At 43.4% G+C, this 26,773-nt stretch overlaps 3 protein-coding genes across 3 annotated transcripts; all 3 read left to right on the forward strand.

Annotated features, from left to right (window-relative positions):
* Positions 1–1,427: 1,427 nt before the first annotated feature.
* Positions 1,428–9,571, forward strand: rab5c (RAB5C, member RAS oncogene family). The gene is made up of 6 exons (XM_076085511.1): positions 1,428–1,520; positions 5,705–6,063; positions 7,076–7,227; positions 7,404–7,526; positions 7,626–7,719; positions 8,348–9,571. The coding sequence occupies exons 2-6, from the start codon at positions 5,898–5,900 to the stop codon at positions 8,473–8,475; spliced, it is 663 nt and encodes a 220-aa protein (XP_075941626.1). The 5' UTR covers positions 1,428–1,520; positions 5,705–5,897; the 3' UTR covers positions 8,476–9,571.
* Positions 9,572–10,671: 1,100 nt separating this feature from the next.
* Positions 10,672–17,571, forward strand: kat2a (K(lysine) acetyltransferase 2A). The gene is made up of 19 exons (XM_076085519.1): positions 10,672–10,804; positions 10,997–11,278; positions 11,608–11,731; positions 11,845–11,990; positions 12,073–12,162; positions 12,402–12,583; positions 12,696–12,887; positions 13,371–13,477; positions 13,996–14,100; positions 14,275–14,411; positions 14,491–14,699; positions 14,777–14,903; positions 15,065–15,175; positions 15,256–15,399; positions 15,503–15,617; positions 15,695–15,731; positions 15,849–15,912; positions 15,990–16,074; positions 16,181–17,571. Exons 2-19 carry the CDS (start codon positions 11,054–11,056, stop codon positions 16,372–16,374), a joined length of 2,394 nt encoding a protein of 797 aa, XP_075941634.1. The 5' UTR covers positions 10,672–10,804; positions 10,997–11,053; the 3' UTR covers positions 16,375–17,571.
* Positions 17,572–20,659: 3,088 nt separating this feature from the next.
* Positions 20,660–26,709, forward strand: dhx58 (DEXH (Asp-Glu-X-His) box polypeptide 58). Its single transcript, XM_076085531.1, has 12 exons — positions 20,660–20,775; positions 20,938–21,128; positions 23,014–23,218; positions 23,344–23,534; positions 23,656–23,769; positions 23,991–24,123; positions 24,256–24,441; positions 24,556–24,806; positions 24,927–25,238; positions 25,327–25,517; positions 25,625–25,718; positions 25,837–26,709. The coding sequence occupies exons 2-12, from the start codon at positions 20,949–20,951 to the stop codon at positions 26,020–26,022; spliced, it is 2,043 nt and encodes a 680-aa protein (XP_075941646.1). The 5' UTR covers positions 20,660–20,775; positions 20,938–20,948; the 3' UTR covers positions 26,023–26,709.
* The last annotated feature ends 64 nt before the right edge of the window (positions 26,710–26,773 follow it).

Here is a 26,773-nt window from a genome sequence, read left to right on the forward strand (position 1 = left end):
CAAATAGAAGAAATCTGCCACTTTAAAGACTTTCGGTGTAAAGTTTCCATTGAGTAATGCTCCCTGCCCAAACGCACAAACAACTGCTGAAGTTTTACTGCCACAACAGAATAAAACATTTTGTTAATCATTTTGTATTCCTGTTTTATATATGACAATGTTAACCAACATGTGCACCACTCTCTTTCTCTCTTTAGCGTCCAACAGGATTATTTGGATATTTACAAAAGCAAGTTATCATGTACACTGAAAAGCATCAGCACGAGGGAGATTTTCTGCATACATGTTTACTGCTGTCATCACAGCAAGTAGTTTACATTGTTATGAGCAACTGTACGGGTGTGCAGCGCCGCTCAGTGGTGAGAGGGGGTTACAACTACAAAAGGCTGACATTTCATCAGGCACAGAATATGATAGTCCTCTGATTGTTCACCCTGAAACTGAGATAAAAGTCTGACAAACAGAAAGGAGTACAACTGTGCAGTTGATGGGTAAAAATTATAATATTGTGCATTGTATATTTGCACTAGGGGGTTACACTCACTGGGTTACACTCACAAGAACAAAGTCCCACTATGGGCATTGCCACACTGTGATACATTTAATTTTAATATAGTTTCATTGGTAGCATGATTTTTAATTTTAATTTTATTTTAATTTTTTCATGCAGATTGTTACATGCATCATTTTTATAGTACTCCTTCCATGGTAAATACCATCATAGTGAGTAAAGTTATCAACATATCGGAGGGGGCAATATATGTGCCGCTTACTGATTCAAGCCTTGACCTCATCGTTCCTTAGGGAGTGACAGTTCTGATACTTCTACTTCTTTTTGCGCATTAATAATGATTAACAGTTCACTCCAACTTTTATAATGTTTAGGGCATAATAAAAACACTCAAACACACTTAACACACCCTCCCCGGTGCGTCATACACTTGTGGTCAGCCTCACTAACGACAACAGCTAATTTTAATTGCTTTATATACTTGTGGTAATATTTGATGAGTTGATTTATACTTTGTATTATTAATCATCTAAATCTGCAAAGCAACCAGAAACTAATGTTGGCAAATAAATGCAGTGGAGTAAAAAACAAAGTAGCATAATACGGAAATGCTAAAATTGTGGTAAAGTACAGTAATAAACGTACTTTGTTCCATTCCACCAATAATCCAATTAAACTTGACAGTATTTTAGCTCTGGTGCTTTAAAAGTCTGTTTGCAGAGTTCAGGTTTTATCTTAAACATACATTGGGTAAATGATTAAGTTTAAATCAAGCATTCATGACATACTGCTGACTGATGCTATATTTGTACATTTGAAATCTGACTAAAAGGCCCTGTAGTGCAGAAAGTGGTGTCTCGTGCAGACAGCTGTTGTAATTGGTCAAACAGCCGCTGACTAAAAGTGGGACGTTCCCGGAAAAATCGCTAACCGGAAGGGAAGGCCAGAGCCTCAGCAGAAGCAGAAGACAGCCGCCGCCGATGAGACCAGCGACAGAAGAAAAAGTATTGTAAGTCAAACAACTTGAAATGATTGAAGATTGTGGTAAAGAGGAACACTGGACGCATGTTGCGCTTTCTTTGTCGACGAGCTGTTCACCGTGTTTAGACACGCGCTGTCACATTTTGGTCAACCGATCAGCCAAGTCCGGGTTCAGTCGACACGTCCATCAGACGGGCTCGAGACAGGCTACGAGTCTCTAGCCCCGAGAGACCACGTAACGGGTCCAAAGAGCCTCGGCACAAACATCGCTGAGCAGAATATGACACACGTTTTATTCCAGCTGCAGACACGATAACACGTCACATTACCAGAGTTTGTAAAAATGTCAAACAGCTGACGACGTGTGACGGAGAAAAGGAAAGTTGACTAATGACGTTATCGCTGCTAACCTAGCTAAAGCTATCAAGTTGTCGTTTCCACAGTTTAGCACAAACGCTTGTTGTCTGTTGTCGACAATAGACGTTAGCAAGCTAATGCTAATGAATTGTCATTATCAGACGTTAGCTATGCGACGTTAGTCACTAAGCTGCTTAGCACGAGTAACGTTAACGGTGTTGTGTTAACAGTCAGTGCCCACGTTATTGATGGCGGTCGCTTTATTGTGACCGGCTTTCATAGCTAACGTCAACTATAACGTCATATCTTACCATCCACCATAGCTACGTTACTGTAGTAACAGCGAGCCTGTCCACCACATATCACTCCGCTTTAGACTTTAGAGTTGTACATGTAGTTCCACTGTAACCACGAATGACAACATTGGTAGCATGCACTAGCTTTAGTGGGGTAGTGCACTGCTATGCTCACTTCACGTTTTCCTTGAAGCCTTTAACTTGCGCACTCATCTGAGGTTTAATAGGTTTCAGTTTCTCATACTCTAGCCACTAAATGCCAGCTAGCTTGTACTTTCACACATTCAGTAGAGATGTCATTACTGCTGACAGCATTTGTCTTGTAATTGTGCCAGTTTAACATTGTTGTGTGAAGGTGCATCGCCTTGCATTTAACAGCAAATGCGTTTCCACATGTTTTGTATTGTCTTGGCTACTTTTGTTTATGGCAGAATAAGGGGAACTTAGCGTGGACCTTTGAGACGGAGAAGAGTTACTGTTACTTTGCTCGAGCTCTTGTCGGTTTTATGACGTATGGACCTTGTCCTTCTCAAGTGGTGACACATCTTGACAAACCAGCTCTGAAAGAAGCCCTGCGACTTTGTCCCCCCCCCCCATCAGTATACATAATATTTGGGTTTTGGTTTATGTGAGGACACCCCTCACTATGTTTCAGCCCTGTCTAAAGTTGTCGGTCGGTACTGTTGAGCTGATAGCTAGGGCCTAGTAATGTGCTCTATTTTCCCTAAAGTGTGTTATGGTCACTTTATTAGTTTAGATTTTTTTTTTGTGTGTGTGCAGGTTTTGACTGATGGTTAGCTTTATTTCCCTGTTTGGGTACAGAGCGGTTTAAACTCGTGAGAAAAGGAAGTGCCTGTGATTTCCTACTGGCCTTGCTAAAGTGCTAGCGATGAGTATCACGTTTGCTTTTCCTGTGTTACGTCCCCAGTTTCCCTGTCACTGTTTCCAAGGCCGTCCTCTATTAGAAAGCTGAGCTGTCGAAGGCCTTTACCTTGGATCAACACCACTTCCTGTTTCATTAGAGCGCTCAAGGATTGTTCTGCATTTGTGTCTGTTGTTGACGCCTTGGAGCAAAAAAATGTTGCGTATGAAATATTGTCTTAGGTCTTGAATGCACGGCTTCATTACATGGGATTTTGCCACTTCTAGGTTAAAGTCTGGCCATTTGACATACTAGACAAAAGGAGGAGGGTGATGCAACCCTCCCTCATATCAGACACCACCAGTTCTTCTGGGACCCCACCCTTCAAATGAAGTGAGCAGCACAAGTCCCGTCTTGTGTTCGTGAAACTGGTATAGTGATGTTGTTTGACTGACACTTAAATGGAATGTGTGAGTGACTGAGTTCAGATTTCCTCATTACATGATTATGATTTGAATAGCACGGCCATGATTTGGCTCCGTGTATCTAAACATCTGTTTAATTTGTGCACACATTCTCATATTTAGGCGTTCGATGCCCCCGCTAAGTGCTTAGATGTCACGCTGGCAGCAGAGCATACAGGAGGCCGCGATGAATATTTCACAGGCTCTCCCTCTAGTCTGCTCCTGCCTCGCCCCCCCCCCCCCTTCAGTGACCCGTGTGCCGCTGTCTCTCCGTGACCCACTTGCCCGTGGAGGTCTTCGGAGCCCATTAGGGACGCCATCAAAGCATCCGTCGCAGGCTGCTTAAGATGTGTGCAGGTCTGTCTCGGTGCAACAAAAGAGCATCTGATGGCCAGACACCGACACGTCTTCCTCCTTCTTTAAATGGTGCGCTCATTATTGATGTCACTTAACCGTTACTATGCCGCCGGTCAGCTAGGTGTGTGTGTGGATATTAATAGTTAATGTGTGCTAGTCGGGGTGCTTTCTAGGTCTGTTCCCACAAACCCAGTCCGTCCCTCCCTCGCTCATCTTTGCTTCCTCTCGTGGGGAATGTGAACAGGTGAGAGCTCAACTCTGCAGCATGCAATCAGATGAGCACAGCCCTCATGTCTGTTGGACCCGGGGAACAGAGTGCCTTTTTATCTCCTGTCTGCTGCCGCTGTGAAGCCTTTAAAGAGCCGAGGGAAGGCTGTGTGTGTCTGCCAGTTAAAGAGTCCAGAGAGACCTGAAAGTGCACCGCTGATGGTGTCTGCTGTAGTTAGATGGATACATTTGGTGACATGCTGACGTCGGACACTATTTCTTTGACCAAACGCATGTAGAGCCGACTTATTTTTACGTTTTGAGTGAAGGACAAACACTGTAAAAGAACTGGTATGTTCTGTGACCGTGATTTCTAAAATCCAACTAAAGCTGCAAACACACAATAGTAGCCGTAGACTTGCACAACAAAATGTGTTCATATAATGAACGTATGCAGCATGTTTGGTTGGTACGCTGTCTAATGAAGAATGCCAGTTCTGACAGATCTCCTGTCACATGCTGAAGCTTAAGTCCGGCTCAGCAAGGAGCCGAGAGAAGAAAAAACAGCCTCGCACGACCAAACTCTTAATTATTCAAGTATTACGTTCACCCTACAGACTGTCAACAGCGACGTCTTTACTTCTCCTCACTCTCAACGTTTCCCTTCTAACTTGTAAATAGTCTTAAGTCTTCGGTGTGCGTTGTGTTTCTGTGTGTGCCAGCGACAAAGCCGAGGCTATCCCCAAGTTTTAATGTGCTCAGCAGTAAACGGTCTTCTGCAATCTTCACTTCCTGCTTTGAGCTGAGTTGTTTCCTGTCCTTTTGGCCAAGCAGAAGCATGAGCTGACCTCATGTGTATCAGCCAACTGTGAAAAAAAACGATTAGGCAAAAGACGGCTCATTTCTACCGTCTTTGTGGATCATTTGGGCCGTAGCGTACAACTCACTTTAGCACCGAGAGTAAAGTCATTGCATAGATAAATGCCACCTGGTCCTTTAAAAAAAAAAAAACATGGCCACTGGAAGTTGCAGTGTTGGAAATATTTATCTTAATGATATTTTATTATCTGATTTTTGTCGTTGCTACGTCCGTGGAAGCAGCCACAGAGATCTTAACGCTACACGAGCTCATCATGGCTTCAGCCTGTGGCCAGATATGTGTTAAGAGATGACTAACAGGAGGAAATGTGTTGAGCTCATGTGTTTTAAGACTTAATATTAACGTCTGTGGTTTCGACATGTTTGTTTTTCATTTCTTCAGTGTACTCCCTACTTCTGTAGATTTCCACCATCAATTCTCCAGACGCACATCCTTTTATTTGTGTATTATAATTGCATAATGCTACGCTGAAGTAAAGTACCTCGAGTGTTCTCCTCCAGCACTTGTTTACACTAAACACGGTTCAAGGATGAACTCGTTATCTGAGGCCCCGCCCAGTGGGACGCATGTTTCTGTGTCAACAACGTGTCTGTTGTTGTAATCTTGGCTCAAACTAAAGTTTTAGTGCAGACGTATTTAACAGAAACACTGTAGTTAACGCGACGCTTTACTCTTCAGTCGGCTGCCAGCTCGTAACAACTATACTAACAATGAACTACCTCAATATTCTGCTGTTGTGGTCGTTTGAAATGAAGCGTAACATCCCAAACGATGTGTTGTGTTTTCCAGCTCCCACCGGTGAGGTCTCCTCTTCCTCTGGCTCGTCTACCTGCCTGAACTCAACGTGCCCCCCCTCCCTCCCCTCCCCTCACCGCCCCCCCACCCCCTCCGGGACCAAGACCCGGGGCCTAAAGTCAACCAGACTTCCTCCCGGTTTCTTCTTCTTCTTCTTCTTCTTCCTCCCGATTCTCCACACTGCGCGATGGCAGGGCGAGGCGGACCGGCGCGCACCAACGGCACCGCGGCGAGCAACAAGATCTGCCAGTTCAAGCTGGTGCTGCTGGGGGAGTCGGCGGTGGGGAAGTCCAGCTTGGTGCTGCGCTTCGTCAAGGGCCAGTTCCACGAGTACCAGGAGAGCACCATCGGAGGTGAGGCGTCCGAGTCCCATAACTGTGGATCGTGTCTTCTTGTCACGTGGTACTCGCTCTAACACATTTTCAGCACGTCAGTTGATATATAAACGTGTCTCTGCCGGTCCAGAGGAACTGATGACTCGCTTGTCGGTCTTAAGCTTGTGCAGGAGAAGGAGCGGCAGAACCGGTTCTTTGCACGCATGTTTTTGCAGGAATGAATTATATTTTGAAAATATCTGTCGATGACAAAGAGCTGAGAAAGGACCGAACATGAGCAGAGTGTCCTGGAGTGTGAGGTTACTTGAAACAGGAAGGAATTGAGCCAACAATGGTGATTTCCTGGACCTCCTGCAGATCAGTGAAGCTGCTGAAAGAGAGCAAGAATGTTCAGTCTGTAGCTTTAAGTGTTGGTGTTAAACGTGTTTCTACATTATGCTGATTACAGCTTGAGGGCTACAGAAGTAAACGCGAGTGTGTGTGTGTGTGTGTGTGTGTGTGTGTGTGTGTGTGTGTGTGTGTGTGTGTCATAAAACCATTACGCACACGTGTGTAAATTTGGCAAAATATTGGAAATATGAGAGTGAAGCGATTCATTTCCTGTCTATTATTTGACGACTTGTTTCAGCGCTACACGTAGACTTTAGCTGCTGTCCTGTGTGTAATTCTATGAAGACAATAACATATGAACTAGCATCAGATCTTTTAGTTTAACGCTGTCTCCTGCATGTTGTGAGTAATGTGTCTGTAGGATGTGGGAACAGGATGCTCAGTGCTTTCAATCTCGCCGAGTCAGCATGTTTCCTATACTACAGAACCGTGTGGTCAGCTGAACGCCTGGTCAAAGATTACAAAGCTTTAAACTCTGTGCGAGCGAGTGCTCGGTGTCCTCCGTCATGTGACGGCCTGCTGAGTAAGTGGGTTGTAAGCAGCAGTGCCTCCTGGTGATGGGCCACAGAACAATTAAACTTCACAAATGATGATTTTCTGCTCTGATGTTCGTTCTAATACGTACTCTTGTTCTCTCCAGCTGCCTTCCTCACCCAGACGGTATGTTTGGACGATACAACGGTGAAGTTTGAGATCTGGGACACTGCGGGACAGGAGCGGTATCACAGCCTGGCTCCCATGTACTACAGGGGAGCCCAGGCCGCCATCGTGGTCTACGACATCACCAACACAGTAAGTCACCTGGACACCAGCCAGTCACCTGTAGGCTGGACCCGTGTCTTCCGGTTTGGGTCGATGATTGTTTCATTCAACAGACCTTTGGTCTGAACTCTCACGTAAAACGTACATTTATTTGATTTACAGTTGAAAAGCACTTTATCTCATGTTTATGCACTTTTTTTTTTAAGGATACATTCACACGTGCAAAGAACTGGGTGAAGGAGCTCCAGCGGCAAGCCAGCCCAAATATTGTTATTGCCCTGGCAGGAAACAAAGCAGACCTGGCCAACAAGAGAGCCATAGACTTCCAGGTAAAGATGCTGTCTGATGCTGAAGTCCACAATCCTTTCAATGACATTTCTGAATGAAAATAAGCTCCAAATGTGTTTGTTTCTGTGTTGTGTCTTTAGGAAGCGCAGGGATATGCAGATGACAACAGCTTGCTCTTCATGGAGACTTCAGCCAAGACTGCGATGAATGTCAACGAGATCTTTATGGCCATAGGTGAGCGCTCCACGCATTTCACTGCTCTCAACAGCACACAGATCGGTGACTATCTTGGTAGTGTTAGACTCCAGGGCTGCAACTAATCAATTCATCTGCCAATCTTTTTTTATTTTTTTTTTTGGATTAATCACTTTAAATATTTGGGAATTTAATTTCCCAGAGCCGGAGAATGTTTGTTTACTTAAAGTTACTGTGAGGAACATTTCCCTGCTGCAGTACAAAGAGATGTTTTCTAAATGGACTCTGGTGCTCGTAAACACTGCCGATCCCCGTCAGGAAGCACAAATGCCAACGCATCATGAAAGATTTAAATGATTACTTGATTATCAAAATGGTTAGCGATTCATTTTATGTTAAAGGTTTCAGCTCTGTTAAAGTAAAAGTAGAATTTTCTGCTTTTTCTTGTCGAGCTTTACAGTAAATTAAATATCTTTCGTGTTTTGGACTCGGGGTCAAACACAACAAGACGTTTGATGACGTCGCCTCGGACTTTAGGAAAATAGTTTCCATATTTCCTGATGTTTTATTGACAAAACGATCGAGAAAACATTCCCCCGAATAATCAATAATGAAAATGGTCAATTGTCGCCATAGCGCAGTAAATAATTTGTTGTACTCCAAACAGCCAAGAAGCTCCCTAAGAACGAGCCTCAGGGTGGACCGGGTGCCGGCGGACGAACCCGAGGCGGCGTGGACCTGCAGGAGGCCGCACCGCAGGGCAGGAGCGGCCATTGCTGCGGGGGCGGGAACTAACGAGTCAGCTGATCCGACCAATCCTCAGCCTCGATCAACCAGACCAGATATTCGCCGGCTGTCAAACAATGTCCCATCGGTCGAACCGATCCACGGTCGGACCAACCACCCTACGAGCAACGCGGCACCAATTAACTGTTCGGCAAACGAGTCCACTGGCCAGTGAACTGCCAGGTGAACCGACCCACCGGCTTATTTACACAATCCTATTCGAACCCCAGGACCAATCCAGGACCTCGCTACTGATGATGGACACTTGACGTCACCTTAGGAGGGAGAAAAAAACGTCCCATTCATGGATGAAGGAAAAAAAACAACAACATCCATCATTACCAATGGCTCTTTAAACGGCCTTCTTGCTCATCGATTTTTTTCTGTATTTGTGTAGAGGGGAAAAAAATGAAAGCAACAGGAATTGCTATAAACGGGCTGATTGGCCCCGCCCCCTCTCTTCTGTCCCCTGCTTTCTCATGCACCGTAAACGTATGAAGTATTTCCATCATGGTCGTGTGACACTGTTTAAAGCTCCAGCTGCACGCAGCAGTAGACGGAGAGGGAAGGTTCGTCACAGGAGAACGGGAACGGACAGATGTTTCCTTCTTGGTAGAGCTGTGTAGAGTGAATTATTACATCGTTATTGTTGTCACTATTATTATTATTATTATTATTACTACTTCTCTTGACGCAGGCTGTTCAATATGATTTTTAAAGCCTTTAAGGTTCTGCAATCGCCCGTCTGCAAAACCATACACAGTAAATAGTACTTTAATAACATCGTCACTCATAAGTAATTTTAGCATTAATGTAATGTTTTTGAATCCTCATTGTACAATGACAAGATGCATAACACAAGTTTTTCTTGACCAAAATCCCAGCTGTGTGTTGACAAACGTTGCTGTATTTGTATCAGCCTTTTCAAGTTTATAATCAATCAGTAGTTACTGTCAAACATTATCTTCCCGATCTCTACATGTTTTGTTAACCTTAATTATTTTGTGATGGATTGGTTGTTTTTTTTCCTCTCTTAATTTCTTTTCTTTCTGAAGATCTATGGTATTAAATGCACTGGTTGTGTCTCATCATCTGTGTGAATCGAGATGTTATCGTCGGCTTCCTTTCCTTTTTTTCTCTCTTTTGTTTTTACTCTTCATATCGGGGGGGGATTGCTTTCACCTGTAATGACATCATGTTATGACATCGACAACTAGCACAGCAGCCACTGCTGTTAGGTGGGAGGGTGGGGTCATGGGTAGATAAAGAAGAAGAAAACAATGTAATTTTACCAATAAACAAGGGGAACGTATCTTTTCTGTATGCTTGTTTGATCATTTTTTGATGTCCAAATATTGTTGACTGGGATTATTTTAAACTAATCTTTTATTTAAACCATCATAGCTCCGCGACCAAAAAATACAAAAGGCCAATATGAAAGAAATGCCTAATCTAAAATGTATATAATTAGAATTGAATAATTTCTCCATATTTGTAAATCTGACTTGTAATACTTGTTCACAAACACTACCCATGATCACCACAGACAGGCGTGGTGCCTTCAAGTGCTGCAACCTTTCTCCATCCACAGAGTCTAAGCCAGATGTGCTGACACTTATAGTTAGGCTTCCTCTGCAAAATATTTAGAAATAATATAGAGCAGGAGACTGCAGTATTCCTAATATTCTGTCTACTAGTAGGAAGCATCACGGCTGTTTATTGTAATCTATTACATGGAGTAGAGCTTCATAATTGATAACAAAATAAACATTATTGCCGATATGCGGTACTAACGAGACATACCACCCTTATTGATAAAGATAACTATTAATCTTCTTACTGGGACGGTAACCACTGAATGAATAAACAAATAATTTAAAGATAATTTATCATTTACCTTATGAAAACAAACAACCGGAAGTGATAGTATGGTATTTTATTTGCATTCCCGTCAACTTTACCAATTTATGGTGTTGTAGTTCATGACATCGACCACTGGAGGGCAGTGAACACTCATGATTTTAAATAGACTCGCGTGTAACTGTCATCTCCACTTAACGGCTTCATTTTACTGGTGAACGCCTTTAAATATGGTCAGAGGTGAAGTGACGCACTGTGACCACTGGATGGCGCTAAAGACAACCACCAACGACACAAGTATAAAGTCAGACATTAAAGCATACTATAACTTCCGGTGGAGACATTCAGAATAATACATTCAAATTAGTCAGAGGCGCAAATGGTATCAGTGATTACGGGAATATTGTGGTACATGGATGATTTCAGGCCTCTTCCGGCGTGGTCACGTAATGTTGTGACATTGAAGTGACAAATATTGGTGATATATTTATACTTTGAAAGGTTGATACTGTGTCAAAAAGTCTGCTTCCATTGTAAAATGAAGTGTTTGCATTACTTCTATTCTTGATGTGTGTTCTTAACGCCTTTATTTTTTATGAGAAGATCTCAAAAAAGGAATTTAAAATTCTAAACATTGCTGCGGTTCTCTTAAAACTCATTTTACCGACAGCGTTTGAACGCAGCATGTGAGGTAAACGAGAGCAGAGGACGAGTCTAGCGCGTGGACATGTCGGACCCGGCGGCGCAGGCCTTGCAACCCCGACTCCTCCAAGCTCAGACCGCTGGGTCAGCTGGGTCCAGTACCGCCGCGACAGGCTCCGGGTCAGGAAACAGTGACCCGGCGAGACCGGGACTTAGCCAGCAGCAACGTGCAAGCCAGAAGAAAGCCCAAGTCCGAGCTTTCCCACGGGCGAAAAAGCTCGAGAAACTTGGCGTATTCTCCGCATGCAAGGTAGCTAGCTTAGCTAGCCAAAGTTCACCACAACAAAGCACTCCTCGGGCAGTATTAGCATTAATGGAGGAGGGGGAGCGAACTGTAGCGCAGTCAAGGCACCGCAAACAAGAACATAAACGATAGCGTAATGACGTGTCGTAATTGTTAACTTTTGTAGCTAGCTAGCTAGGTAGACCGTTTGTGTTATTCACATTAACGTTGGTTCTTTGAAGCATTATCAGCTAGCTTAACGTAACAACTTAGTCATTCATTGACGTACAAGAACACCAGCAAGTTACTGTGTAAGCCGTTTTATTGTGTGTTCAGCATATTTTGCCTTTTCTCAGGCTAGTGACACATGCAAGTGCAATGGATGGAAAAACCCAAATCCACCGTCAGCCACACGTATGGACCTGCAACAGCAAGCAGCCAGTCTGAGCGAGCCGTGCCGCAGCTGTGGACATGCTCTGGGTACAAACTAATCAACCTCCACAAATACACACCTGTCCTCCTTCCTTATATATATATATATCCCTATACGTTCGATCTCTCGCTGTAATAGTGTTTCATGTTTTTACTCGCAGCTGACCATGTGTCCCACTTGGAGAACGTGTCTGAGGAGGAGATTAACAGGCTGCTGGGAATGGTGGTGGACGTGGAGAACCTTTTCATGTCCGTGCACAAAGAGGAGGACACTGACACCAAGCAGGTCTACTTCTACCTTTTCAAGGTAAGCAAAGCGTGTCTCGCATCGGTGTAACGGGTGAAGCAAACCACCGTGGCCCAGGTCTTATCCACCCTGTTCTCCTTAGCTGCTGAGGAAATGCATCCTGCAGATGAGCCAGCCGGTCGTAGAGGGATCCCTTGGAAGTCCACCCTTTGGGAAGCCCAACATTGAGCAGGTAAACATGATACTAGAAGAATCTCCAGGTTGCTTTGAACAGGACCGTACTGCCTTTCTCTAGCAACAGGCATGCTTGTCATATGTTTATGCTTGTTATTTATCCTATAGTTTTGTAATATGACAATAGGTGGTGGCCCGTGTGCACAACCCGTGGAAAATAGACAGACTAATATCACATTTCTCATTCATTGTCCGCTGCCTCCTTTTCTTTATCTTTCGTTTCCTTTTCCTCCAAAGGGGGTTTTGAATTTTGTTCAGTACAAGTTCAGCCACCTGGCACCGAAGGAAAGGCAGACCATGTTTGAGCTGTCAAAGATGTTCCTCTTGTGCCTAAATTACTGGAAGCTGGAGACGCCAACGCAGTATCGCCAGCGCACCCAGAAAGATGACGGGACGGCATACAAAGTGGACTACACAAGGTGTGCTGTTGTTGTTGTTAAAGGGACGCATGGACATGCTTCTACTTGTACTTGACTTGTGTAGATGCTGATATCTGTCTGTAGAATAACTATTTTCCCATGTGGCTCCCAGGTGGCTGTGCTACTGCCACGTCCCCCAGAGCAACGACAGCCTGCCGCGCTATGAAACCACTCACGTGTTCGGACGCAGCCTGCTCAAGTCCATCTTCACTGTGACCCGACGGCAGCTCCTGGAGAAGTTCAGAGTGGAGAAGGACAAGCTGCTCCCAGAGAAACGCACTCTCATCCTCACACACTTCCCCAAGTAAGTGTGTGTGAGTGAGTGAGTGAGTGAGAGAGAGTGTGTTGGAAATATCATGAAAATTTGCTTCACCACTGCCAGTATAATAAGTCTGCATATATGTGGTTCAGTTAAGATGGACTGAGAGAAATTGTGACTGTTGCCTGTGAAAGATGCGATATAATGTTATATAAATACACTTTGCTTGCTTGCATGCGTTATTATTGCAAAGACTTAATTTATCAAATAAAATGTTTTAAATTGCTCACAAATTATTTTGAAAGAGGGAACCAAACATCAAAAATGTTTTTGACAGCCTATTATTTGAGAGCTTTAATTCAGGCTTTAAAGAACCAATCAGTGTGCATATATTGTTTGTGTTGTAATCAAGTATATAGAGATTAGTTATTTTCAGGTATCTGAAAATAGCCCAATGTATGTAAATCTATAGCGATCCTCTTGTTGATATTTCCCCGTGTACGAACCTTTCCCTCTGAATGTGGTCAGGTTCTTGTCCATGCTGGAGGAGGAGATCTACGGAGACAACTCACCGATCTGGGAGGCTGACTTCACCATGCCGGCCGCTGACGGCACACAGCTGGGCCATCAGACAGGTGAGGCAGGTGTACCGCCCGCGAGTCGATCAACTGCGACGCTTTTATTGGGACTATAAAACACAGATGTTTCAGCCTATTGGATACTACAGAATGTAAAACGATGCCTTCACTGATCCCCAGAGAAGAAAGTCACACTTTACAACATGCAAAAACAAAAACAGGGTTAATGATGAGGAAACAGATTGGGAACAAAAAACAAAGAAAGATACATTTTATTCAACAAGCTATATAAATAACAATACCATCGGACATACACATTGTACAACTATACACATGTGCAGAAACAATGTGCGTCTAGCAGTGTTACTCCAAAAGCCTGATTGAAGTGGTATTGTATCTTGTTAAGAGTCACACAGAACAGATGTATATTTATAGTTTATGTAATGTATATTATACTTCTATAGGTATGAAATTAAATGAGCTATTTAAAAAACATCTGAAAACATCATCGCTGGCTTTTGCAGTTGTCACAGTTCCTGTTGTGCGGTTTGTAATCATGCACCTGTACGTTGCAGTGATCAGTCCTGCTGCCGGGTCCGGCTCCCCCGCGCTGCCCAAAGGTCTGAGCAGCATCTCCTCTCTGGGCAGCATGGACACCGGAGCTGCAGAGCCCACCACAGGTCTGTCAGCTCTGACTATGTGGAGTCACACACACACACACACACACCTGCGACTACATACGTAAGGGGAGGTCACCCTCACAAACGGCAATGAGGGTTTAATGATGGCTCTAAAATCCTTGTTAGCCGACTCCTCTCATTGTTTTGATCGGAGCAATGTCGCCGTTTGTTCAGGAGAGAAACGCAAACTCCCAGAGGCGCTGACCCTGGAGGATGCCAAGCGGATCCGTGTGATGGGAGACATTCCTATGGAGCTGGTCAATGAAGTCATGATGACGATCACCGACCCTGCTGCTATGCTCGGACCAGAGGTACGTCGTTCAGCCTCAGATGAAGGCCAAAGGTCTTATTTAATCCAAATATTGACTTTTTTTAAATTGATCTTGCTAGACTAATCTTCTGACTCCAAACGCTGCCCGTGACGAGACTGCCAGGCTGGAGGAGAGGCGGGGCATCATAGAGTTCCACGTCATTGGGAACTCGCTCTCCCAGAAGTCCAACAAGAAGATCCTGATGTGGCTGGTTGGCCTGCAGAACGTCTTCTCTCATCAATTACCTCGCATGCCCAAAGAGTACATCACACGGCTGGTGTTTGACCCGTAAGTAGATCTATTCTAGTTCTCTTGCGTCGCCATCGCACATCTGCACACTCTTCTGACGTCTCCGACTTTCACAGGAAGCACAAGACCCTAGCCCTTATCAAAGATGGCCGCGTCATCGGAGGCATCTGTTTTAGGATGTTTCCCACTCAGGGCTTCACGGAGATAGTCTTCTGTGCCGTCACATCCAACGAGCAAGTTAAGGTAAACAATGACCGTGTACTTTACTGAGAGTTGTGGTGGGCCAAGCAGACTAACGAGGCGCTGGTCAACATTCTGTCACTTGTTGTAGCTTTAGCTATGAAATTAATTGATAAGGAGAAACTCATTTTTGACCGTCTTTTCTCTGTTTTTCTTAATTTTAGGGCTACGGGACCCACCTGATGAATCACCTGAAGGAGTACCACATCAAACACAACATCCTCTATTTCCTCACTTACGCTGACGAGTACGCCATCGGCTACTTCAAGAAGCAGGTACTGCGGGCGTGAGCCGTGCATTAGCTCTGCTGCTGTCCTAAACCTCGTCCTTTCACTGACCCGTTCTCTCCTCGCAGGGCTTCTCCAAAGACATCAAAGTGCCGAAGAGCCGATACCTGGGATACATCAAAGACTACGAGGGAGCGACCCTCATGGAGTGTGAGCTGAACCCCAGGATCCCCTACACGGAGCTCTCTCACATCATTAAACGACAGAAGGAGGTACGTGAGGCTGCGAGAGCTTCTCGTTAAAGCCAAAAACACCTGTTTGCTGCTGTGAATCTTTGAGTTGTTAGCATCACATATTTCTTAAATGTCACAACAGATTATTAAGAAGCTGATAGAGAGGAAACAGATCCAGATCAGGAAGGTTTACCCAGGCCTGACCTGCTTCAAAGAGGGCGTACGGCAGATCCCGGTGGAGAGCATTCCCGGCATAAGTGAGTGTTTGGTTAGTGTGAAACTAAATAATTATAATCTGTTTTATCATATTACTTAAATTAGTTTTTTCTTCCAGGAGAGACGGGATGGAAACCCAGTAACAAGGACAAAGGGTAAACATTAAGCACCGTTTGCCGTCTTCCCTCTGGGTCCCACACTGACCTTATCAATACCAATATCAAGACGTTTAGTCCGTATCTGACTCACTTACCTTTCCACGTGTTTTGCAGGAAAGAGGTGAAGGACCCTGACGTGTTGTACAACATGTTAAAGAACCTCCTGGCCCAGATAAAGGTAAGAGTTGACAGGAGCACGCATGCACCTACAGGAGTAACGAGAACGGAGACTAACCAGCGGCTCTATCCCTCCAGACTCATCCCGATGCCTGGCCCTTCATGGAGCCGGTGAAGAAATCCGAGGCTCCGGATTACTACGAGATCATCCGCTTTCCCATCGGTGAGCGACCGACCGCCGCTTTGATTACACACTAACTCTTTATTAAATCATGAATTCACATTTATCGTTGTTCTCTTCTTTTTTTTTCCCCAATTTCTTCCCGCAGACCTGAAGACCATGACGGAGAGACTTAAGAATCGATACTATGTGACCAAGAAGCTTTTCATCGCCGACCTGCAGCGAATCATCACCAACTGTCGAGAGTACAACCCTCCAGACAGCGAGTACTGCAAGAGTGCCAACACCTTGGAGAAGTTCTTCTACTTCAAACTAAAAGACGGAGGACTGATCGAGAAATGAGACGAGACGAGAGAGTTATTTACCCATTTCTACACCGACGCGGGGCGACTTTCACTCAACCCGGATGACGAGGGAAAACGTCGCTATTGTCATATCTGAGTTAATAGAAGGGGTACGTACGTGACTGGAATAGTTGGACAAACAGAACCGCTTTGGTAATATCAGATCTAGTTGAGCGTGTCAGCATGACCTTTAAGGTAGCTTCTGTCACGTCCTCTTTTTCCACTTCTCACAGCGGGTCAAGACGACGCGTTTCATTAAGTGTACCAAAGTTATCGGTCCAAGTTATAACAATGCCACACTTTCCACCATTGTTTATCGTCTTGATTGATTTTGGTTTTGTCGCATGCGATGACATTTGTTCATTCCACTTTGCTTACAACTCGTCACTCAAGCAGAAGTACACGTAGTGTAGAGTTCTTTCACAGGAAACTGGACCTCGGGACCTGAAGCCGCCACGCTGCCTTTCGTTACTGACAGACACTTGAACATCCGGCCGTCTTCATGATGCGTATAACGACGAGCGTTGTCCGAGGGGCGGAGTCCTTAAAATACTTAAAAACACGCTACTTTGACTCTCGAGTAGTCGGGTAACGATTCCACCAGTTGGTGAATAATTAATGGAACACGGTTGTGAGTTGTTGATGAAGTGCAAAATACCGAACGTGATGGTTACAGCTTTAGTGTATTTTGAATATTATTTATCATTTAGCGACATTATTTTCAACATTCTTCCCAAAAGAAAAAAAGCATCGATGACGGATAATAAAAAGTGTTTGTTGCTAATGATGGACCGGGCATCAAATATGTCAAAACTAAATAATTTCCCCGATCGTTGGCAACACGGTGGATGCGTAATCTATACGGTTAACATGACGCACACTGTTCACACATCTGGCAGGGTTTCATTCCAACCCTTCAGGATGAGGTCACATGTTAGTTGAGCTCGCAGGTGTTCTTGATGGTTTCGTTCTGTTGCTAGACTCTGTAGTACAGTCGTATGCACACACACACACACACACGCTGAGTCGTCGCTTTAGTGTACAGCCACGCTGTCTGTGGTGGTCACCGGGTTACTGGGTTGTTTATGTTGACGTCGGGGGGGGGGGTTTATTTATCACACCATACACGAGCTGTAGCGGGTGGTTAAGCTAGGACAGTTAACAATTTGAATTCATTAAAAAACTTTTAGCCATAGTTGTTGCAGGTTGTTACTTTGAATGTTTCATTGACTTGTGTGTGCGAGTGTGTTTATTTCGTACTTGATTTATGACTAGCTTGGAATTACTGAAGTGATGTCAGCGTTGCATTATTCAGGGTTGTCTATTCCGTACGTTTCCCTCAATCTACCGATGCTGCATTTCAGACTTTCTTAATAAGTCTGAGTGAAGTTTCCACCTGTTTGAGGATGGCTACTGTCTAGTTTTACTGTAAAACTCTTCATGACAAAGTTGTCATATACATATATATATATATATGTTTATATAATATATATATAAACAAAGGTTGTGAACTTCAGTCACTTGACTTTGGCTGAAAGATTTTGAGGATATCAGACATGACAAAATAAAAAACTTCACAAAACGTTTTTGGCCATAACTCTAGAATTAATTTGTTATTCACGACAATTTCACACAAATGTCTAACAGGATAAAATATTGACATTTTGGAGAGTCGTTGATGTAAACTGCAACTTGGCAGAGGCATAACACCATCTAGTACATCTAGTCTGTTGGAGTCGTTTATTAAACACTCATACCAATTGTTGTACAGTGTTGTTAGAGAGTGACATCTTCTTACCTCAAAAACAATCTTTAGCTGAGTGTCTTTCACACAAATCCGACGAAGTTACAAAATTAATACTTTTGTCATTTTAACCTGTTAAAGCGACTTATTATTAAATTCCAATTTAGTTTCTTTCATACATTTCCATCCTTTGGTCTTTGGGTCCTCATTTGATGCTCAACAGCAGTTTGATGTGCACCATAAGGCTCTTGGTGCATGTAAAACACTTACCAGTTGGACTTGCTCAGGAAACCTCTACAGTGAGGCATCCTGATCAGATGCCACCTCAGCTGTTCCCCTTTCAACACAAAGCAGCTGCTCTACTCCAAACTTCCTTCGGATGTCATTTTGTGCGCTTGTACCCCCCCACGATCTCATTCTCTGGGTCACTACCGAAAGCTCATGACCACAGGTGAGTGTCGGAACGTAGATGGACTGGTAAATCAAGACCGTTGCCACCACCAGCCTTCACCACAATGGTCAGGGACAACGCCTGCATCACTGCTGACGCCGCAACCGAAACGCCTGTCCATCTCACACTATTTTACCCTCACTTGTGAACAAGAACCCGAGATACTTGAACTCCCTCGCGGAGGGTGCAATCCGAAGTTTTCTGGCAAAGAACCATGACCTCAGACTTGCAGGTACTGACTTTCATCCCAACCTCTTCACACTTTGCTGCAAACCACCCCAGTGTGTGCTGAACGTTGCGGTATGAAGGAGCCAATGGAACCACATATCCTCTGCAAAGAGCAGAGCCTCCCCCTGGCTGCGCCTTGAGACAAACGGAACAACCCAGGCGAAGGCCAACACTCACTGGAAAAAGTGACTTTGTGCCGAGTATACAGACCCAGTTCTCACTTGGGTTATACGGAGAAGGGGCAGTTTCACGCACCCCTAGGTGCATGTTCGGCCATTTAAAACAATAAGTGTACTTTAAAAAGCGTGCGTCAGATGCTTTCAGTGCCTTTGGACCTTTAGTAACTTTCTTTAGTTTAAGGCTTAATAACAAATGCATCCCTTAACTATCTTCAGTAACCTGCTTAATTGGTACATATTTGTCTCTTAAACTATCCAGAAATAGTTTGTATGTTAAATAGTGGATCAGAAAGCGCGTCTGTGGCCAAATAGGTGCCTATTATTGTGCATCTGTGTAAAAAAAATCAGTTCTTCCGTACTTCTGTTTGTCTGTAATAGCCTGTAGGTTTTCTTTTGCTGATGCAACAAAAAGCAGGGCCCATTCAGGGTGTACTGTACACACAACCTGACGAACCTTTTTCAGTTTCAGTGAAACACCCAATTGCAAGCCACATAATATATAGTCTAAGATAAATATAAGATCACATATGGCTAGATTATAAAGGGTTTGTGAAAGGCTTACTTATTATCAGTGCTGTTCAAGCTTCCGCTGTCACTGCAAAGTGAAGCGCAGCGGTCGTTGCTCCAGAGCCTCCCTCAGTAGCACCATTCTGTGGACACACAGGTTTAAGTTTCGTTTCTCTGTCTCACACATCTGATCACGGATATAAGGCATCGTGGATGTTGAGTGCTTTCTGCATGTAAATCACTTGAACAGGCAAATTATGGTTAATATTGTAAATGTGCAATACATTTAAGAAGACAATAACTCTGGTAGTATATGTATTGTTTTGAATAAAGTATATTTATCATACTTTTCCCCAATTATGCTGTGATGTTTCTTTCACCCATACTTTTATAAACAGGTAGAGATGATTCATACGTTATGGCTATTGTGCTTTAGTTTATATTTCTACTTTTGCATTGATTCTGTGATTCTCCTTGTGCCTATTTTTTACACATGTGTAGGGGTAGTCAAGCCCAGAATGTGTTGTAAACTTAGCATGTTTCTTATATAGAAATGTTAATATTTTAATATATTATTTATTCTGTATAAATACAGCATTAAATAATTTTTATTCAGGTTATTAATATTATTTCTGTGCATCTGATTGCACTGATTGTTATTCTACATGACTTTATCACTCTAAAAAAGGTGGTACATGTGTAGATTTACACAGCTTCTTTCAAATTCCAACGTTTAGCTTGACTTAAAATTGACTTTACAAAGTCCTGCAAAACAAAGTTTATGAGGGCAGAACAGATCCAGTTACATAAGTTACAGTTAAAGCAGGTATGGGGATTTCCTGCTTCACCACAAGCAACAACAGTAAGTTTTGTTTTCCTGACGGAATGATGAACAAGTAGGGCCCATTTAAGGGGTAAGCAAAGACTCAGGACGTTTTCAACACTCTACAAACACACCATGGCTGTAAGCCGCTAATTGAATAAATACATAGATAGAATGTAAATGTAAATATAGAAGTGGGCCTAAAAGTGCCTTTAATTTTTTATTTGTAACTATTACTATAAGCTATTGTCTTTGTAGTTCAGGCTTCCCCTGTCACTGCGTAAAGAACTATACTGTTGTTCCTCCAGAGCCTCCCTCAGTAGCAAACCCCGTCAGAGTTCAAACAGCGTTTACTTTCGTTTTCCCGTTTCTCCATCACACAGCTGATCAGCAGTTTAAAACCCCACGACTGACACTGTGTGACGGTAGTGGACCAGGAGAAGCTGGAAACGCCACACAGCTGAGCAGTGAGTAAATGAAGGCTGACTTTTTAACAGTTTTCTCAGAGCGACTCTACTCTGATCCAGCCCGACTTTATTGTGTTATTGATCACAGTCTTTGATGTAGCTACTGGTATGATCTTGTGTCCTCTTTTCACGATATTATAATTCTGATTTGTTGTCAAACAGGAGGGAAGTGCATGATGGCAGATTTCGAACTGCGGTCATACCAGGAGGAAGTGGTTCAAAGGGCTCTTCGGAGAGAAAACATCATCATATGGCTGCCGACGGGAGGTGGAAAGACCCGTGCTGCCGTCTATGTGGCCAAAAGACACCTGGAGACAACGCCTCAGGCTAAGGTGGTGGTCCTGGTAAACAAGGTACACAGACGGCACACAGCCAATGGCGTAGGTTTGGTCTCAGCATTGGTAGGGACCAGGGGCGTTTCTAGGATTGAAAGAAAGGGGGGGGCTTAGCCCCAAGGGGAGTGTCATATTTGCGCAGGTAGCGCCCAGCAATTTTTTTTGGGGCCGTGGATATCCATTGTTTCAGACAGTTCACAGATTGCTTCAATCAGAAAGAGTGTGATTTTGCTCTGTAGTTTTGCTTGCATTCAGTATATGATAACACAAGAGACAGAATTTCAGGGTCGTAGTGAAATTTGACAACACAAATATGAACTTTTCTCAAATAAAGAGAGAAATAATTGTCCTGCTTGTGAAGGAAAGACGGATAAACTAGCTGTCATATCCGCGTCACTCCCAAATCCTAATTCTTAAAGGGACCGCACACAATGGATGGAGAATGGACCTGACAGTGTCAACTTTATATCGTTAATTATGATGATGGGCTGTTGGATTGTAATTTGAAGGGGGAGAAAACATACAAATCAGAGCGCACGCACATATGTAGCATGTTAGAGTTAGAAATAACTTGTCCATGTGAGAAACAATAGTTTAATTTAATGACGTCACCAAAAAAAAAAATATATATATTTTTTTTAAATCCAATAATGCCAAATTATTTGGGGGGGCTGAAGAACATTTTAGGGGGGCTTCAGCCCCCCTAAAATAGGCCTAACGACGCCCCTGGTAGGGACACTGCCAGCCCCCCCGCCATATAAAAAAAAAATGTGTTTATTATGTTGAACAGGCAAACTTTATTAAAATATATTAACATTTGTGTAACTTGGAACTGATTTAAACATAATAACAGTAAAAAAAACCTTAGTTTAAATACTTGTTATGGCAAAGTTCAATAATGAATTCAAAAGTAGTGTATTGCGCACTTTTATTTTAAAAGTGCTATATGCAATTTTTTTTTGCAAACACTTAAAACACATAAGGTTCTTTTTAACAGCAGTATTCCCTTTACGCAGTAGCAGTTCTATCTCTTCACTATCTGTGGTCAGTGTGTGACTGTATGTGAAACTTTCCACTGCTGTGCAACAGGAATAAAATGTTGCACGTTTCAGCAAAAATGTCTGTCTTCATGACAGTCAGAGCATGTGAATGCAGCTCTACTGTTCATCAATATAATGCTGTAACTGCGAGGCAATTATGGTTACCCAACGATCAAAGAATAAAGACACTTTACGCACAATTTAGGTGTATTTTCCCTTTAACTCACGAGATGCAGGTATGTTTTATACTTAATGTGAATATAATTCATACTTTGTTGGCATCTTATTCTGAAAACCGGATGTTCGTCTGAAGAAACTGGATGTTGTCTCACGTTAATCTTTCCAGTAACTTTCAAAGTCCTTCGCTTGCTCCCGATCTGTGCCCTTTGAATGCGTTTACCGTGAATTTCAGCATATAGGTGCACTAAAGTGTAAGTGTCTGCTGAGTTGACCACAGAGATCTGAGTGTCTGCTGACTTTACCGCAGCGATGTCCAGTAGTCTCCATTCCTCCACCGCTGCCAGTGAGCAACAGACAAAAACGCACTATAAAATAATTGTCGGCGTTAATTAATTAATGCGTTAACGCGATAATAATGCGTTAACTTGCCCAGCACTACTAATAATACGAATGAGTTTACAAATATATTGTGCAAAATTCTTTTTTCTAACAGGCAATTAAAATTAACAAAATATTGGTGGGGACAATTGTGTCTTTCCCAAACTTTGGTCGTGACTAGTCCCTATAGACCATATGCAAACCTACGCCCTTGCACACAGTAGACAGGACAGAATCATCATTAAAAACACTTCCAGTGTGGCTAAAATACAATGAGTTTAACTGTAATGTATTATATATTGTAGGTCCACCTTGTAGACCAACATTACACCAAAGAGTTCAAGCCTTACCTGGGCAGTGACTACACCCTGGTGCCAGTCAGTGGGGAGAGTAAGGAGAAGGACTTCTTCGGGCCAGTGGTCAAGAGCTCAGACGTGGTCATCTGCACAGCACAGATCTTGTACAATGCTCTGACCAACACGGAGGAGACCAAACATGTTGAGCTCTCAGGTCAGTAGAAGTGAGCTTTAACATCCATAAATATAATGTTGGGATGACTGGCTGAATTGATGAAGGTTTTCTAATAGAGTTGTACATAGACATTGTACCCATGGTGTATTCATGCCTCTCTACAGATATTACTCTGCTGATAATCGATGAGTGTCACCACACCCACAAGGACTCAGTCTACAACAAGGTGATGGCATTCTACGTGGAGAAAAAGTTGAAAAGAGAACAACCATTGCCACAGATCTTGGGTCTCACTGCCTCACCGGGATCAGGGGGCGCAAAGATCCTGGAAAAGGCGGTTGATCATGTACTGGAGGTCAGGGTTTACAGATTCACCTTTGGTTTTTACCGAAATTACAGTGAATTTGTCACTAATATGAGATAGTCTGTCTGATCTCTCCCAAGTGTTTTCATCTTCATCTTTCTGTCCTTCTCAGATTTGTGCCAACTTGGACTCAGCCATAGTTTCAACTAAAAACTATGTCTCCGAGCTGCAGCAGAGCGTACCCAGACCCGTCAAGACGTTTGACATTGTAGAGAAAAGGCTTCAGGTAAACTACATTTGTTCTTTGCTCTTTAAAACAATTAATGTTTCCAAATAAAAACATATGCTGTGGTAGACAGACAGTAATCCACCCTAATATAATAAACTGACTTGGGCACACCAAGATAAATGTTTTTTTATCTGCTTTGGCTCATATTTTAACAAACAAAAACTTCAAAACAATTTGAAAGATGTTATAGTCACATAACATAACATTTGTTCTTCTAGGATCCATTCGGGGATCATCTTAGGTGCATGATGCAGATGATCCATGAGTACATGAACGTTCCTCCAGACGTCACACTGAGAGAGTGTGGCACACAAGAGTATGAGGCAGATGTGGTGATACTAGAGCAGCGAGGTAAGAACCCATTTACATTTTTAATGTGATGGCAAGGAGAACACAATTGAAGCAAATTAAATGTAAAATCCAATGTGTGGAGAAAGCAATGCTTCTGTTGATGCTGGTACATAATGTGTCTATTTGGATCAGGAGTAAAAGAGGACAACAGACTGCTGGCACAATGTGCTCTCCACCTCAGACAGTACAACGATGCCTTGCTCATCAACGACACCCTGCGAATGATGGATGCTTATCGCTCCCTAGAATTGTTCTACACCAAGAAGTTTATCACAGCAATTGATGGAACAGACTTCTTCCTGGTGGGACTTTTCCAAGGTAGGAGTCCAAAAAGGATAGTTACATGTCTTATTTTAATGCACATGACTTATATGTTAAGCTCACAATTTTGTCCATTCAAGCAATCATTAATATCACTATCCTTAAACACAGAGAACCAGGTGGAGCTGCAGGAACTGGCAGGAGATTCTCGCTATGAGAACCCAAAGATGGGCAAACTTGAGAGCACTCTGCTGAAACAGTTTGGTCCAAGTGTGAATTCAAAGGGAATCCTCTTCAGTAAAACACGTAAAAGCATCCATTGCCTAAACGACTGGGTCCGCCACAATAAAGCCTTGCAGGAAGCTGGCATCAAGGCAGCCATCCTCACCGGGGCTGGCAATGGTGGCACTTACATGACGCAGGTGTGTTCACACACAATCCCTGAGCATTAAGTCATTCCAATTCAGTCACAACTTGTCACAACTTGTCTATAGATGGGTTTCTGTTTCGCATGACTCAGTCCTTACGTGCTTTCCTCGCAGAACGAGCAGGCGGACACGATCCGCAATTTCCGCCACAATACTGTCAACCTCCTGATCTCCACCAGTGTGGCCGAAGAAGGCCTTGACATCCCCGAATGCAACCTGGTGGTACGCTATGGACTGCTTACAAATGAGATTGCCCAGCAACAGGCCAGCGGACGTGCCAGAGCGAGAGACAGCCAGTACTCAGTGGTCGCCGAGAAAGGGGGAAAGGAAGTGAAGCGGGAGCTCATCAATGAATATCTGGAAGAGCTGACGAAAAAAGCCATTGCCAAGGTCCAAGAGATGAGCGTCCGAGAGTTTCGGACAAAGGTGAGGCTGCGGTGCTCCGTACATCTTCATCCTTTACTCTCACTGCTTAGTGTTTCTGCCATCACCTTTTGTTCGTCTTTGTCTCCAGATTACTGAGCTACAAAAGCAGGCAGCTATTTTCAGAAAACTTACAGAGGCACGCAAAGTAGAGAAGAGGAGTCGCAACACAGCTGACAGCGTCCAGCTCTTGTGCCGAAACTGTTTAAAGTCTGTGGCCTCAGGCAGTGACATTAAACTTCTTGAAAACGCGCACTATGTCAATGTCAATCCTGACTTTCAGTGAGTTGAACTCTTTGTGGTGTAAGAGTACATGCAAAACCATATGCAGGCTGAAGTGTTTGCAAAATGTGTTCACTGCTCTAATCATGGCTGATCTTTGCTCTCAGGAAACACTACAAAGTCGGTGGAGAAGTGATGCTGGAAAAGAGTTTTGAGGACTGGGAGCCCGGGCGTACGATCAGTTGTATCAAGTGCAACCAGGTATAGTGGGTTCTCTGCCAATTAAAGTTAACTTAAAACTCAGAAAAGAGTTCAATGCAGGTCATCAACAGCGTTGATGTGGGTGGGATGTCAGTTTTATTCTTCTTTGAATTCACAGGACTGGGGATTTGAGATGAAGTACAAGGGGGTTGCCCTGCTGCCCAATCTAGCCATTAAGAAATTGGCCCTGGAGACCCCTGATGGCAGGACGACTGTGAAGAAGTGGAAGGATGTCCCTTTCACTGTCGAGGACTTCAGCTTTGAAGAGTACTGCCAAGACAACTTCCCTGACCTCCTTGATTGAGACACCAGCAAGAGAGCTCTGTGTAGGTCCCCCCCACACCTACTTCTCCCCTACTTCACATTTACATCTTTATCTTCTATTGGTGTTGGATTACCTGTGCTCATTTAGAGAAAGCGTCATTTAAGGTGCTTATATACAAACACAGGCTTTTTCAAAAATTCACTCCTCACATGCTTGCAGTCATTTGTGCTGCCGGGCCAGTGAGGCAGCAGTGTTCTTAAACCCGTTACGCATCAATCATGCTTGAAATTAGCATGACAGTTTCATTCATGCCCAAGGTCCTAAAACTCCCTTTGCATGTTTTTGTGTGTTTCCACCGCTTCATGCCAAGTCAAGCACAGAAACAAAGCACACAATGAACTCTGCTGTAACATGAACCTTAACCATCATGAACACTCGACATGTCATCACGAAGATGAACTCTCTTTTAGCTATTTTAAGTTATGTTTTTAACTAGTAAATTACTTTTCACAGTTGATGCATGTATGTGTGTCTGGGGTATGTGGATGTTGTGTATGTACTGATAATCTCAAATATTTTATGTACTTATTCAAGTGTTTTACAGGATATAAACACTTTAATTTTATTTTGCTGGTGTATACTATTTTATAACAAATGATGGACAATGTAAAGAAACTTTAACTGCAGAGATGACATTTTAATAAACATTCCTCTTAAAATGCCAAACAGATCTCTTGTAATTATTTATGCACTTATTAACCACTACGTGTCAGTGTTGATTAGCCAATCA

This window comes from Anarhichas minor, unplaced genomic scaffold (genome assembly GCF_050575085.1).
Source record: "Anarhichas minor isolate MPS153535 unplaced genomic scaffold, ASM5057508v1 ptg000007l, whole genome shotgun sequence".
Lineage (NCBI taxonomy): Eukaryota > Metazoa > Chordata > Actinopteri > Perciformes > Anarhichadidae > Anarhichas > Anarhichas minor.